General features: G+C 35.8%; 1 protein-coding gene across 1 annotated transcript in view; it reads left to right on the top strand.

The window, feature by feature from the left end:
* Positions 1–12,905, top strand: part of AKNAD1 (AKNA domain containing 1) — a 15,038-nt gene extending 2,133 nt beyond the window's left edge. The window contains exons 2-10 of the mRNA XM_009324231.1: positions 593–1,759; positions 2,426–2,503; positions 2,718–2,748; positions 3,145–3,209; positions 3,881–4,014; positions 4,370–4,505; positions 6,543–6,646; positions 11,762–11,909; positions 12,551–12,905. Of these exons, the coding sequence (XP_009322506.1) occupies positions 593–1,759; positions 2,426–2,503; positions 2,718–2,748; positions 3,145–3,209; positions 3,881–4,014; positions 4,370–4,505; positions 6,543–6,646; positions 11,762–11,909; positions 12,551–12,670 (1,983 nt within the window). The 3' untranslated portion in view covers positions 12,671–12,905. The remainder of the gene's footprint in view (positions 1–592; positions 1,760–2,425; positions 2,504–2,717; positions 2,749–3,144; positions 3,210–3,880; positions 4,015–4,369; positions 4,506–6,542; positions 6,647–11,761; positions 11,910–12,550) is intronic.

Here is a 12,905-nt window from a genome sequence, read left to right as displayed (position 1 = left end):
CGTTCCCCCAGGGAAGGCAGCGGGACAGGAGCACGGCTGTGCTGCCGCTTACAGGAGACGGGTGCTGTAAGTCTGCTTCTTTCTGCCTGTGGTGACTGCAGAAACGCATTTTATGAAGCTGACACTTACTTCAATGCCGTATTAATTCATTGCTCGTTATGTGATGAAATGGGGTGAGAAAGAAATTGAAAAAAGCTTGGTGATTTTTCTCCAAAGAAACGCTTCATGGTGGTGAGGTAAAGTGGGAGAAGGTGTATTTTATCGCTTTTTTTTTTTTAACTGAGGCTGAATTTTAGTACCACTGTTGGCCCTGTTACCACGGTTTATTTGTCTATAATACTACAGGGGAATTAACGAGCAAGGACAGTTACCTGGCACCAAGCTCAAGTCTCCTTTTCCCCCGATGCTTTTGTCATTTGTGTCTTTCTATCTCCTCCAGTAGGTAATCCAGACTTACACTAGTGTAAACATGAAAAGAGAACTTCCGTGTCAGGGGGATGGTTCTAAAAAACCTGCAGTAGGTACAAGACATAAGTAGATCTTATTCTCAAATGTACTTAAGTATAAAATCATTATTACTCATACATTACAGACTTTGATCCATGCAATAATAAAAGCTCTATCCAAGAATCGGAGAAGCAGTGGCATTCATATTCTTCATAAACTGGATATAGAGACTACGAAACAGTGCATACCGCCAGACTGGATGAAAACCCAAATGAATAGTTCATTTTCAGATGAATTAGGCCGTATCACAGATGCAACTGATGAGGAACAAGATGACTTACCTTATGATGAAGATGTAGGAATAACCTGTAAATGCAATAATAATTCAGATAATCTGAATGACTGTACTTGTACAAAAGATATTTCTGGTATTTTAAACTTAGCCTGTTCTGAAGATAACAGAAACGTAAAAGCAACAGCAAGTTATGAAACTCATCCACAGCCTGAAGAATTCTCCAGTCACCACAGAGATGCCTTAGGAACAACGGGAATTTCAGTTGAAGTGCCTGGAAGGGAGGCTGCCTTTAAGAGGGAATTACCTGTTGGTAGTTTTAGTAAACCAGATAGCAAAGAACATCTAACTAACTCAAAAATGTCCAATGTCCTTTTGCGTCATTTTTCTAAGGGAGAGCTAATAAGCACCTGCCAGTTAATTGAATGCGAGACAATACCAGAGACATCCTTTACTGAAAGTATCGATGACACTCTGAACAAACCTGAGCCTTCAGAACACGTCAAAGGCCCTTTAGCACGTGAACAGTGCACAACTAACTTTGAAGAATATCACTTAGAAAAGCACAAGGAAGTAAATGCTGGTGATAAAAATCAAAATTTGCTAAATGGAAACAGATGCGTTCCAAAGAAACCTACTGCTTCTACTGTTACATGTGGGTGCAGACAAGAAAATTCACAATTGGTTAACGAGAATGAAGATACACGCATCTTTCAGAACGTGAAAGAAGAGAGGACCCTGTTTAAGGAAACAGTTTCACCCCACAAGCTCAAACACGGCCAAGGTCAAGCTCACTATTGCCTTCCTGACTTCTCCAAAGTTTCTTCAGAAGTTGAAGTACCAAAAAGAAGTGACAATATTAACTCAGTTCCTACAACTGAAAGAGCAAAATCCTTCCCTGTTTCGCTAAGTCAGTCGGTAACTGTGAACAACATTCTGAAAAATAAGAACTATTTCAATTCTGCTGAAGTAGAGAATCGAGAAGAAATGAGCATTCCAGAGCTGTTGCAACAGCTAGAGGTAATTAAAATGCTTTAAGCAATTCTGAATACTTGGTAAAGAGTGGTTTACCATAAGAAGATATTCTGTGGCCAGTAAGATCTAACATGACTAGTTCACACAGGCAGTCTTACAGGTATCAGCCAGTCTATCACTTTAGTCAACAATTGCTTTCGCAAATAAAGTTCTGTGGGACTGAATTTATATGGAACTTTCATTACCAAATATTTAATGATGCTCTGGAGTATTATTTGCCATTATAAAGCATCCTATCAAATCGTTACAAAAGTCACTATAAATTGTTATTTCTAGTATTATATGTAAATGGTCAAATTAACCAGAAGTACTTTAAAGTTTTTCTTAAAAATATATTTTTATACTGTGCCTGCGTTTATGTTGCCTTTTTTCGTATCTTAACACTCTTCAACTATTTATAATGGTATTTATTGACAAGTCAATTCTTCTTAAAGGATTTGTTTGACAACAGTATTTCTCTTACTGTAGTAAATTTCTTTTAAAGTTTGTTAGTAATTAGATAATTGCTTCTCAATTTCATGCCCTGCCACGGAGTTCACTCACAGAGCTATACAGATGCTTAAGTCCATTCCTAGATTTATATCTTAGTAAATCGTTCGAGATGTAACAAGTTTTAATAGTTTTCCCTATTATTTCTTGGCTGCAAACAAGATGCTGACACAGCATGCTGACACCCAGAATCATACTGACCATCTGAGATCGAATCCTAAGGTAAATCTCTCAGAACAGATTTTTTTTTTTCCCTAATTCATTCTCCTTTATCTCTAGGACTATAAATATTCCCAAAAACTATTTTGTCACCTCCATATCGTACTTCCCGTTTATACAAATCCTCTTTAGATTTTCACAACATAGAGTTGAAGTATTTGAGTATTTATATGAGACACTATAGATATATCAAACTATAAACACAGCAAATTATATGGTATTGTTATAATAAACACTTACTAATAACTCGCCCTATGTATTTTTGAGTTACTTCTAAATGCTTTGCTTATGTCCACAGGTGTTCTATACATTGTTTCTATAACCAAAGTTCTCATTTTAACAGATACTTCCTCAGTCAGATTTTCCAAATGCCAGCACTGCCATTTATTCAGGAGACACTGGGACATTCTCCGAAGTCTTTATATCACATGCTCCAATCCCTATACAATCTACACGTGGTTTGTCTAAAGCAAGTAAATAAAATTACAGTCACTATGCAAATGACTGTTTTATGTAATTTGATAGCACTTTTGAGCAGAAATTCCAATTGACTGATCTTATCTTGTATTATGTAGGATTACACTGTGGAACAACAGCATCAGCATTACCAGCAGCTGGCACAGTAGAAGCACACTGTCTAAATCCTCCTCATTTACTGCCAGAACTAACACTAGGAGAAAAGATGTCTCGAATACTAAAGGATCAGACAGATCAGCTGATAAAGAAAGTAAAGAGCTCTGTTTCAATATATACTTTGCACTGATGCTCAAATTCTATATTCATTTGGCATATTAGTTTGTAAAATCCCAAATAAAAGTCTAATATTTTGTCTTGAAGGTGGATGACTTCTCTAAGATTATGACCCAAGAGACATTCCTTTTACAAGACAACTATCTGGTAAATTAATTTATGTATTTTCAGTTATCTGAAATGCACTTTAAGTGGCTGTAGACTCACAATTTTCTGGCAAGAGACTCCATGTTTTCCTCAAACAGACATTTAAAAATACTCTTTTTCCTCAATCTCAGACTGAAATTATGAATTTAAGAGGCAAAAAAATGAAGGTGTTCAGTACGTGGCTGAATTCTTAAATCTGTTTTAAGGATTACAACTTAAAACTACTAGTGAAAGGCCTTAAGTTGCCATATAAGTTATGAATTTTGACACGTAGGGTATCAGTTCAGAAGTCATGGTTTAGTATTTTACTTGTACATAATAGAGCAGCACAGAGTACTAGGTGGACATACAAGATGCAGTCCTGTTCCAATTCAGAGCAGTACCAAAATTCTTATCAACACCACTGCAAATAGCATCTGGCTTACATAGCATAAGTAGTTATCACTATGACTTGCTAAATCATAATGATATTTTCTATTGAATTATTTCTTATTGGTGAAGGCATTAAATCAATTGAAAAGATACCTTGATGCCTTGGAAAGGAATTACTTAACAGCTAGAGAAGAGCACCGTAATTTACAGCTGCAGAACTACAAGGACAAGTCTATCAACATTGGAGAGTTTGATCCTGAAAGGTTAGCAGATAAGTGCTAAGTAGTACATCAGTATATTTCCCATATTTTGAGTGTCTTACAACCACTACTTCATTCATACATTAGAATTTTTCTGAAGTGAAAACATTATCTTAATGTTATATGTGGTAAGCTAGAAGTGATTTGGCCAAAATTCATCTTGGGCTTTATATATCCTAGTTATAATTATGATATCTAATTGATTAATTCAAGTTCTTAAAAGGGACTCCGTGAATTCCATTAATTTATTTTTTTTCCTATGGGAAGTGTACAGCAATGCCCAATATGGCTATCATAGTAAGAAATAAAATATCAGTTTATACAGGTTTCACTAACTGTGTATTGCAATTGGGTTTAGAAAGGTGGAAGGGGAAATATTTAGACTTGGCATGCTGCTTGAAGACATCCAAGAACAAACTGATGACAGCAAATGCAACTTGTCGTCTTTGCTTACTTCCTATGAATCTGCCCATTCATCATATTCTCTTTGTGAGGTAACTCAGTTTTATTATTTAAAGACTACAATTATTCTGTTTTACTGATGCAAGTCTTAAGAACCTCAGTGTAGTTTTACTATTGTATGTTCTCCTCTGAGCATGACGCTCTTAGATAGCATGTTACTTCAAAGAATGTTTTTTCATGAAATATTAACTTCATAATATTTCATTAATTATAATAGAAACCCAAGTGTAAAAACACATCTGCACTGAATATTCTTAATCCCAGCTTCAAAAGCATTTATTTCAGAATAAGAAGATATGAGCAGCTACTTTAACTTTTAAAAGCTGTCTTTGTTTTTGGGAATTAATCACTGTCATTTAGTTGGAAGAAACACTACTTGGTTTGTCCAAGATTCTTAAACTGCAGAATTACTAGAAGACCAAATGTTATTGTGCTATAGAAAATTGAGTTTACTGCCAAGTATGGTAATATTTTGTCCTGGATCATAAATGCTCAAAAAAAAAATCTTATGGCCTTCTACAAATCTACAGATAAGTATCACCAAATGCTTTCATAGTGGATGTCTTAGAAAATATTTTTCTCTGGAAAACACTCAGGAAATGCTGGCTAGTAGAAGCCATGTACCACAGATGCAATGACCACGTACCACACGTATCTCTGCTGTGGTTACTTTGTACAGAGCTCAGTAGTTTCAAGCATTGCTGATCCTCCAGAAAGAAGAGGGGTTGAAGCTGCCTTTCTTCACAAGAACGAGGGAGAAAAAAGTCAGACAACTGATGTAATCCCACAGACAAATCAATTTTCTTTAGAAGGCGACAAGCGCAATCTTTGTCTTCACATGTAAGTGAAAACTTTGAAACAGCTATTGAAGTTTTTATAAAAATTTACCTAAAATTATTTGCTGAATATAGAAAATTGGGATGCCTGGAATCTCTGAAAGCAACAGGAATACTTCCAGAGTAAAACTTTTACAGAATTCTACAACTACGTACCCAAGAATTCCTTCCAGGCTGGCATTCCTACCTTTTTGGGTCTTATGGACCTCCAAAACACTACCATGAGTTTCACTAGGAGTTAAATTATACCTCTGCATAAAATTCATTGCAACCACACAACTTAAGGATGTGAATGACTAGTCAAAGTACAGTGCCAGTAAAAAATTATTTGCTAATATTTGCATGGTATTTTTAATTAAACAAGAAAAGGGAGGGATGCAGATATTTACATAATTAGCCATCAAAACTTTGTGAAGCAATTCTAGATACCATCTCTGCCCTCCCAGGGAGTATTTCATAGGTGTTAATCATCTCAATGAGATTAGAAAAATAAAATAAATGGTTTCCCCTTAACCAATTAAGGTTACAAAAGAGAGCTGAATCAACTTCCAGAAGAGAAGCAGAGCCTCTGGGAAAAGGAGGTCTGCTAGCAAACAAGCATTCTTCCAACATAATGGTACGACATCTGTTTCCATACTTACTTTTTTCTTTTAAACTTAGATTATCTTATTTAGCTTTGAGATCAGACATTTCTCTCCTCAGTTTTTGCACAGCATGATGGCTCAGCTTTTGAGATACTACAGTATATCATAACATCACTGGATTGGTTTCCAAGGGAGAAATTTAAGGACAGACTCTCAAACATTTTTGAAATTTGTGATAAAGTTTGCTTCTCTCAGGAAAAACTTAACTGTGTTTACTAGCCTGCCTTTATTATTTGTTCAGAAAGCAAAAACCTACAAGCAATTGCTTGCCTACAAACATACTTAATTTTAAGGCATTGAGAGAAATTAATTAATATGTGCTAATCCTTCTCAAAGCAACATGAAAACCTGTCTTGAATTCCAACTTCACAGGCGAAAAAATGCTCATATTTTGTCCAGTCTGCTCTACAGTTAGAATTGTAAATAGATAAATCAAATTGTAGAGTTGATGGCAACTAAAAGCAATATAGAAGTGATATGCAAATGATGCCACTGTTTACACTATCCTGTTTGATATGTAATACAGCTACAGATACACAGTAATATAAACAATCATATATAAATTTGTTTTGCCTTCTGGGTGCAACAGAGGTGCCTTTCACCCGAGGAAAGAGATGCTGCTGAAGGTCTTGCATCCCATAGTCAGGGTACATTAAGTAAAAAATTTAATGCTGATGAAGAACGTATGAAAGGGTAAGTGTATTACGTATTTTGGCTAGTCATAGACGTGGTTTTCAACAGCTAAGTGAACAGATACATGCATGTACACTGCTATGTCTCTATACTGGACTCTGCATGAAACACTGAATAATGTCTAATACATATAAATGAGAGGATGCTCTCTTTTCAAGTTTATCACGAGTTAATCACATAAGGTATGTGATATACCAGACCACCGGAGAAATGGCAAATCTCCCATCAATTTTATTAAAGAGAGGATTATATTCATATTACAAAGTAGCCCATCTCAGTGGACCAGTATAAGGTTTATGGTGCTTAAATGGCACAGAGTTATTTTAATAGTGTATTAAAAGAAGAGGCTTTATCTTTGTTCTCTATTCAGTGATGCATGTCAGCATCCCAAATTGGGATGTTCAGCATGAACAGATGTGTTCAGCAATGAAAAATATTTGAAATTATCGTTGTCATGAACTAATCTGGTAGGCCTGGAAGGAGAGCATATTGATACATCTGCATATATTTCAAGTGTAAGGGTCAGTCTGTAAAGTTTCATTTACAGAAATGTCAACGTGATAAAGTAATTCTACGTGGGTTATTTTGGAGTTTGAAATTTTGGCAAATTAAATCTCTATCCAAAACTAGATCTTATAATACATGCAGTGTAGAACACAGTAGTAGTCATCTAAATATACTCTCAAATTATTTTACAGAGTAGATGTTAATATTTATCTAGTAAAACTCACCTAGCTTCCATTTTTTTTCTGTCATTTTAAGAAAGTTAGCTCAATCTTCTGATCATTATTTTCATGAATGGGTGGAAAATTTTCCAAATAAATTTGATGATACTGTATGCCCTAAGTTGAAAAAAATGTATGTCAGATAACGCAAACAAGGAACTTTGTTTTTGTTCTGTCAGAAGGTACATCTCAAATATTCCTCTAAGGGCAGTAAAATTAAAACTTTAATAGCTCTGAGTTACTAAGAAACAGTATCATCCTTACCATTGATAATACTTTGATGCAACATATGTGAACACATATATAAATACATAGGATTTCATACTACTTTGCTATTCAAAGATGTGATTATCAAGACCTCTACTTTTAAGCATTTTTAACAGCTCTGGTAAGTCAAGGTCCTTTTGTCAGAACACGTCTGTTAACTAAAGGGGTCATTATTTCGCAATTGGTTAATTTTTTACTTATGCTTCTACTTACCACCTTTTCAGATAATTGATACAGGTAGCATTCTTTCCATGAGCAAATCTGATTTCTCCTCAACTAAGAAGTGGTCAAACATTAATATAATACACTCATAAGGCTTGTCATAAAGGTATTAAGATGCAATTAAAATACCATTCTGTTTTCATGCTCAAAGAAATACAAACATCCAGGAAAGGAAAACTGGAACACGTTCACTCTTCATTCAGAGAAAACCAACTGATTTATCAGATACCAACCTGAGTAAGTAGTGATGGCATATAGAAGTCAGAACTGTGCTTATGCCTACTGTTGAATCCTGTTAAGAAATACATTTCTGTCACATCTCAACAGCATGAAAATTGGTTTGTAGTTTTAACAGATGTTACTGCTTAGCACAGCACAAGACACTAAGAATAAAAAGGAGACTAAAGAGGACACCAAGTCAAATTCACTTTGGAAGTCTCAGCGACAGACCAAGAGGCAACAGAGAAGCTGCAAGAGACTTTCCAGTTAGATACGAGCAAAAGAGTTTTAACTCTGGGTCTAGTCAGACATTGAAACGGTTTTCCCTAGAGAGGCTGAGGCATCTCCATCCTCCGAGATACTCAAAACTCAGCTGGACAGGGCCCTAAGCAACTTCATCTAAGTTGCCCCTGCTTTGAGAGGAGATTGGGCCAGGTGATCTCCAGAAGTCCTATCCAACCTGAATTACTCTAATGCTAATTCACCTTTTTAGATAAGTTTCCAAATGTTACTACTAACGTTTTCAAAAGCATAACAGTGGTGTAAACACAATGCTTTGATTTTGCTTTTTCTCCTTAAAAAGTGCATTTATTTCATTTCATGTCCTAGAAGGAGATTCCAAACTTGGTGACTGAAACATTTCATATCAGTACTTCCACTTTTAGTTTTTGGATTCAACTTTCTTACTCTGCATGAAAACAAAAGCAAAAAAGTTTTCCCAAATCTTTGATCCATTCAGCATCGAGACAGACTGGAAATATTCTCCTTCCTTAATCCAGCTCCTAATAATATAATTTCACCAAATCCAAACTAGAGCCCACACAGGCTACTGTGAGCTAGTGAACTCAGCTGTCAAGTCATCCAAGACTCCAGCTCTTGGAGGTTCACTAGGAATCTGTCGGCATTTGTTTCTCTTAGGGCATCCCAGTTTTATCTTTCCACTGCAGAATACTTTGAAGCTGTTAGTACTTAACAACTAAAAGATAATAGCATGAGCTGTCCTAAATTCAGTTTTAGGTCTGAATACGTAGGTTATTCTTACCTTTGGTCTACCTTTTGTCCTTGGCTTCTCTGCGATAACCACTTTAATATAATACACTGGGGGCATTATTGTTAGTACTGGTTTGTGCGATAGCTAAAACAGTGCCATACTAGATCCTCCCAAGTTCTCTTGTGACATTCCTCTTAGGCTGCATCGTTTTCCTAACACTTCAACTTGTAGGAATTTTAACCTTCAAAACAAGAACCTAAGGACAGGGAGACGGAGAGCTTAGGTTTTTTTTAAAAACAGTTCTGCAACTGGAAACAACAACTACTAAAAACCCATCTACATTTGAGGCTTACAGTCAGGGCTGAAAGCCAATCTTTAAAGTTCAATCCTCACCTGTAAAATGAAAGAAAAAGTACTTTCAAATTGCAGTAGTGTTAATGGCAGTGAAGGGCTCAAATTATGGTGCTGAAAGCCAAACAATTACCTAGGTACACAGGCCAAAATTTCTAGTATTTCAGACATTTTTAATGTATTTTTGGGATTTTAGGCAGCGATTCAGAAGACATCTCAGCCTATGATTCTTACAATGATTCACAAAGCGAGGAACTTGTGAACTGTGAGACTGAAAGTTACAGGACATTCAATACAAGATTATGTGGAGAGAGAAAAGGTATAATGATTGCAAAAATACTAAAATCTACACCAAAATATTCTTGTTTATAGTGGGGGTTTTTTCTAAACAACATGTCTTTGTTCGCAGGACTTAGATGCAGATGCCCTAGAGGAAGCAGAGATCAATTTAAACTCAGGAATTACAAAGACTCTGTTCAGTCTTGTGCCCTATGTAGAAATAAAAGTTCTGCTTCATCCTGTAAGTATAATGAGTTACTGAAATAATTACCAACCACAGGCTAAATTTTAAGGGGCAGAAAGCCACACTGCACATAAACAGGCCAAATTTATGTTGCACAAGTATCAGGCCAAATTTAATTTAGTATAAGCAATCAGTAGCACCGTAGCTAAATAGTGGACGCGTAACAGATCTTGTAGAGCAAAATCAGCAACTTTTACACACCTAGCCAAATTTAATCCCCATGCACAAGAGCTTTAACCTTCTCTGGTTCTTTATGAGAGGAGTCCCTTCCATACTTCCATTTATGACAGGAATATCTCATTTTGCAGAGCCACATGAGAGAATATTCAAACTGGGCATCACTGTGCCAACTTCTTCAGTGCTAGCTGTTACCTCATGTAGCGTAAACAAGTACTAAAGAAAACTCCAGCTGTACACTCAAATTGTGTGACATGCAGCAAAGGCAAGGAAAGCCTAATTTAAACAAAAAAACATTGAACATCTAGCTTTTAAAGTCACTTATCTCAGACTCCTCTCTCTATACTGCAGGAAGAAAGTGCACACAGAAAAATACAAATTTTCAACAGTGGGAAGAAAGTATAAGTTAGCTGCTTCTCTATATAAATACTGTAAAACTATAAACAAAAGTAGTATTCATGTCATTATTAGGATTATGAGAGTCTGATTATTCCACACTCCCCCCTGCAGTCTTTCACTGTATGAAAAGGAATATAAATCTGCATACCATTTGTGACATAAGTAAACTCAACAGCAAACCCAAAAAGGTTAATCTGTCCTCATTTACAAAAAATCTTAAACATATTCAAGTTTTATTCAGCAGTGATAGTTACTTGATTTTTTCTATTTATGCTAAATAGAGAAAAATGTTAAATATATAGAAAACTACTTTTTTTTTGCTTTTGTTTTAAACATGGCCTCAACGACTCTAGCTTATTCACAGAAGAGAATCCCCACTCAAAAGGGTCAAAAAAATAAACAGCCACATGAACTTGTAAACAGACTTTCTGAGAGGTAAGCTGTAGCAATAACTATATGTAGTACCACGGAAAATGCCATTGTTGAAGATTCAGCATGGAAGAAACTCACCAGTATCATAAGCAGGAGGAACGCATTTTCTCTTTTGCGGTGCATGCTGTATATTAGAATTTTACTCAGTAACAAAATATTTACCCTAAGAGCAAGTGTAAATAATCATCAGAGTAGTTCTTCAATCTTTCTAATTTAACGAAGAGTCAACATCTGGCTTCTTTAGCTCACATTTGGTAAAAAAAAAAAAATCTCACTTTATTAAGAGGATGTTCCCATTCACAGATTCAAAAGCAGGTCTGTATTATTTAAGATGCAATTCTGTTTGCTACCAATAAGTAATAGTTCCACTTTAAACTGTTGTTAACATTAAATTACGCTGGGAGTCTGAAGTAAAATGGATTCTTTACTATAGCACAGACTAAACTGACACTCAGACAAGTTTTGTTACCGGGGTTTTTGACAGCAGTAATTGCCTGGCAGTACAGCAGCTGCACTTGAGAATCAATGGCATAGACCACTCTGGGAGAGAAGGTGACGGCACCAAGAATGCGATGCTATTATGAGACATTTCCTGACTCTGCATCCTGGAATGTTTCTGTCTTACTGCAATAAAACGTAGTACAAATTATGACGGACTGTGTTTTACAATTAAATTAAAAATTCTACTCACTGTAAAATTAACTTGCAACTGAGTATGCTATCAAGGTGTATATACTTAATTCCTAGTTTAGAAATTCTTTTGCTTTTTAAAATTGTTTGTATTTTATTCTATATATCTTATTCCTTAGGCAAAACTTTGAGGCTGCCAAAACCTGCTATTCAAGCACATATGATAAAAGCATCCTTTCACATCAGTACTCACCCAGCAAGAAGTCTGCCCGAAGCAAATCTGCAATCAGCATCAGAAACAGAAATGCCAGTGATTCCAATGCAAATGTAAGACTTTAGAGTGAAAATTAAAAGCCACACAACTATCTTGGGAAGAGTACATCCCCACATCATGGCACTGTCGAACATCCCCATTCTTAGCAAGTTGATTATTACAGTCTAAGCATGCCTAGTCCATTTCAGGATAAGACAGGAGAGAGTTAAAAAAATAAGTATTTTAGCTTATCTATTAGTATATTACTTCATATGAGTATGTTACAGACTTTTTATGCAACTTAGTCTCTGTATAAATGGTGAAAGGGACAGAAAAGGAGCACTGGATCTTACCTCTGGAATTATGTTTCATATACTGAAACAAAGAATGTCACCCTAGCTATACAAACCACTATCAAAACCAAAAGAAAACCTTCTCAATACAACAAACATGCACCACACTGGGGCTGCTACTTCAGAAAGGTGTAAATATCCCTCAGTTCAAAGGATTACACAATCAAAGAGAAAGAAATAACAGATACTTCCAACTTGAATCCTGGAGCAGTATATCGCATGACTCAGAATTTTTACTTCTCAACATGTATTCAGTGTGAAAATGCTACATAGAACCTTAAACAAACACCACTTTCTATTCTATACCCATGTAAATACTCGCCGTCGGTATTAACAAGGCTGTATTTTATTATTCCCAACAGATTTTAAGTTCTACTCTGGATCATGCCATACAGACAGCGAACAGTTTGAAGAAAGCTACAGAACGAATGGTACAAGCGGTTTCAGAAGATCTAGCTAAAGTTAAAAGAAAACAGCTTTAATTACCCAGTTTCAAATGCTGTATTGTTTTGCTGGTTGATACTGAAGTGTCAGTATCTCTGCAAATATAAAAAGACAAATACAAAGGTCAGAAAGTCAGCTAGCTGACTTTGCCAGCTGTTCTGTAACTATCAGTACTAAACTAAGCCCAGAGCATATTGGTATTCTACATGTTTACACTCCGCCTCAGAACTGGAAAACAAATCACTAATTCTACTGAAAGTCTGTAGTATGTTG

Source organism: Pygoscelis adeliae, unplaced genomic scaffold (genome assembly GCF_000699105.1).
Source record: "Pygoscelis adeliae isolate BGI_AS28 unplaced genomic scaffold, ASM69910v1 Scaffold265, whole genome shotgun sequence".
Classification (NCBI taxonomy): domain Eukaryota; kingdom Metazoa; phylum Chordata; class Aves; order Sphenisciformes; family Spheniscidae; genus Pygoscelis; species Pygoscelis adeliae.
This window is presented reverse-complemented; position numbering and strand designations above follow the sequence as displayed.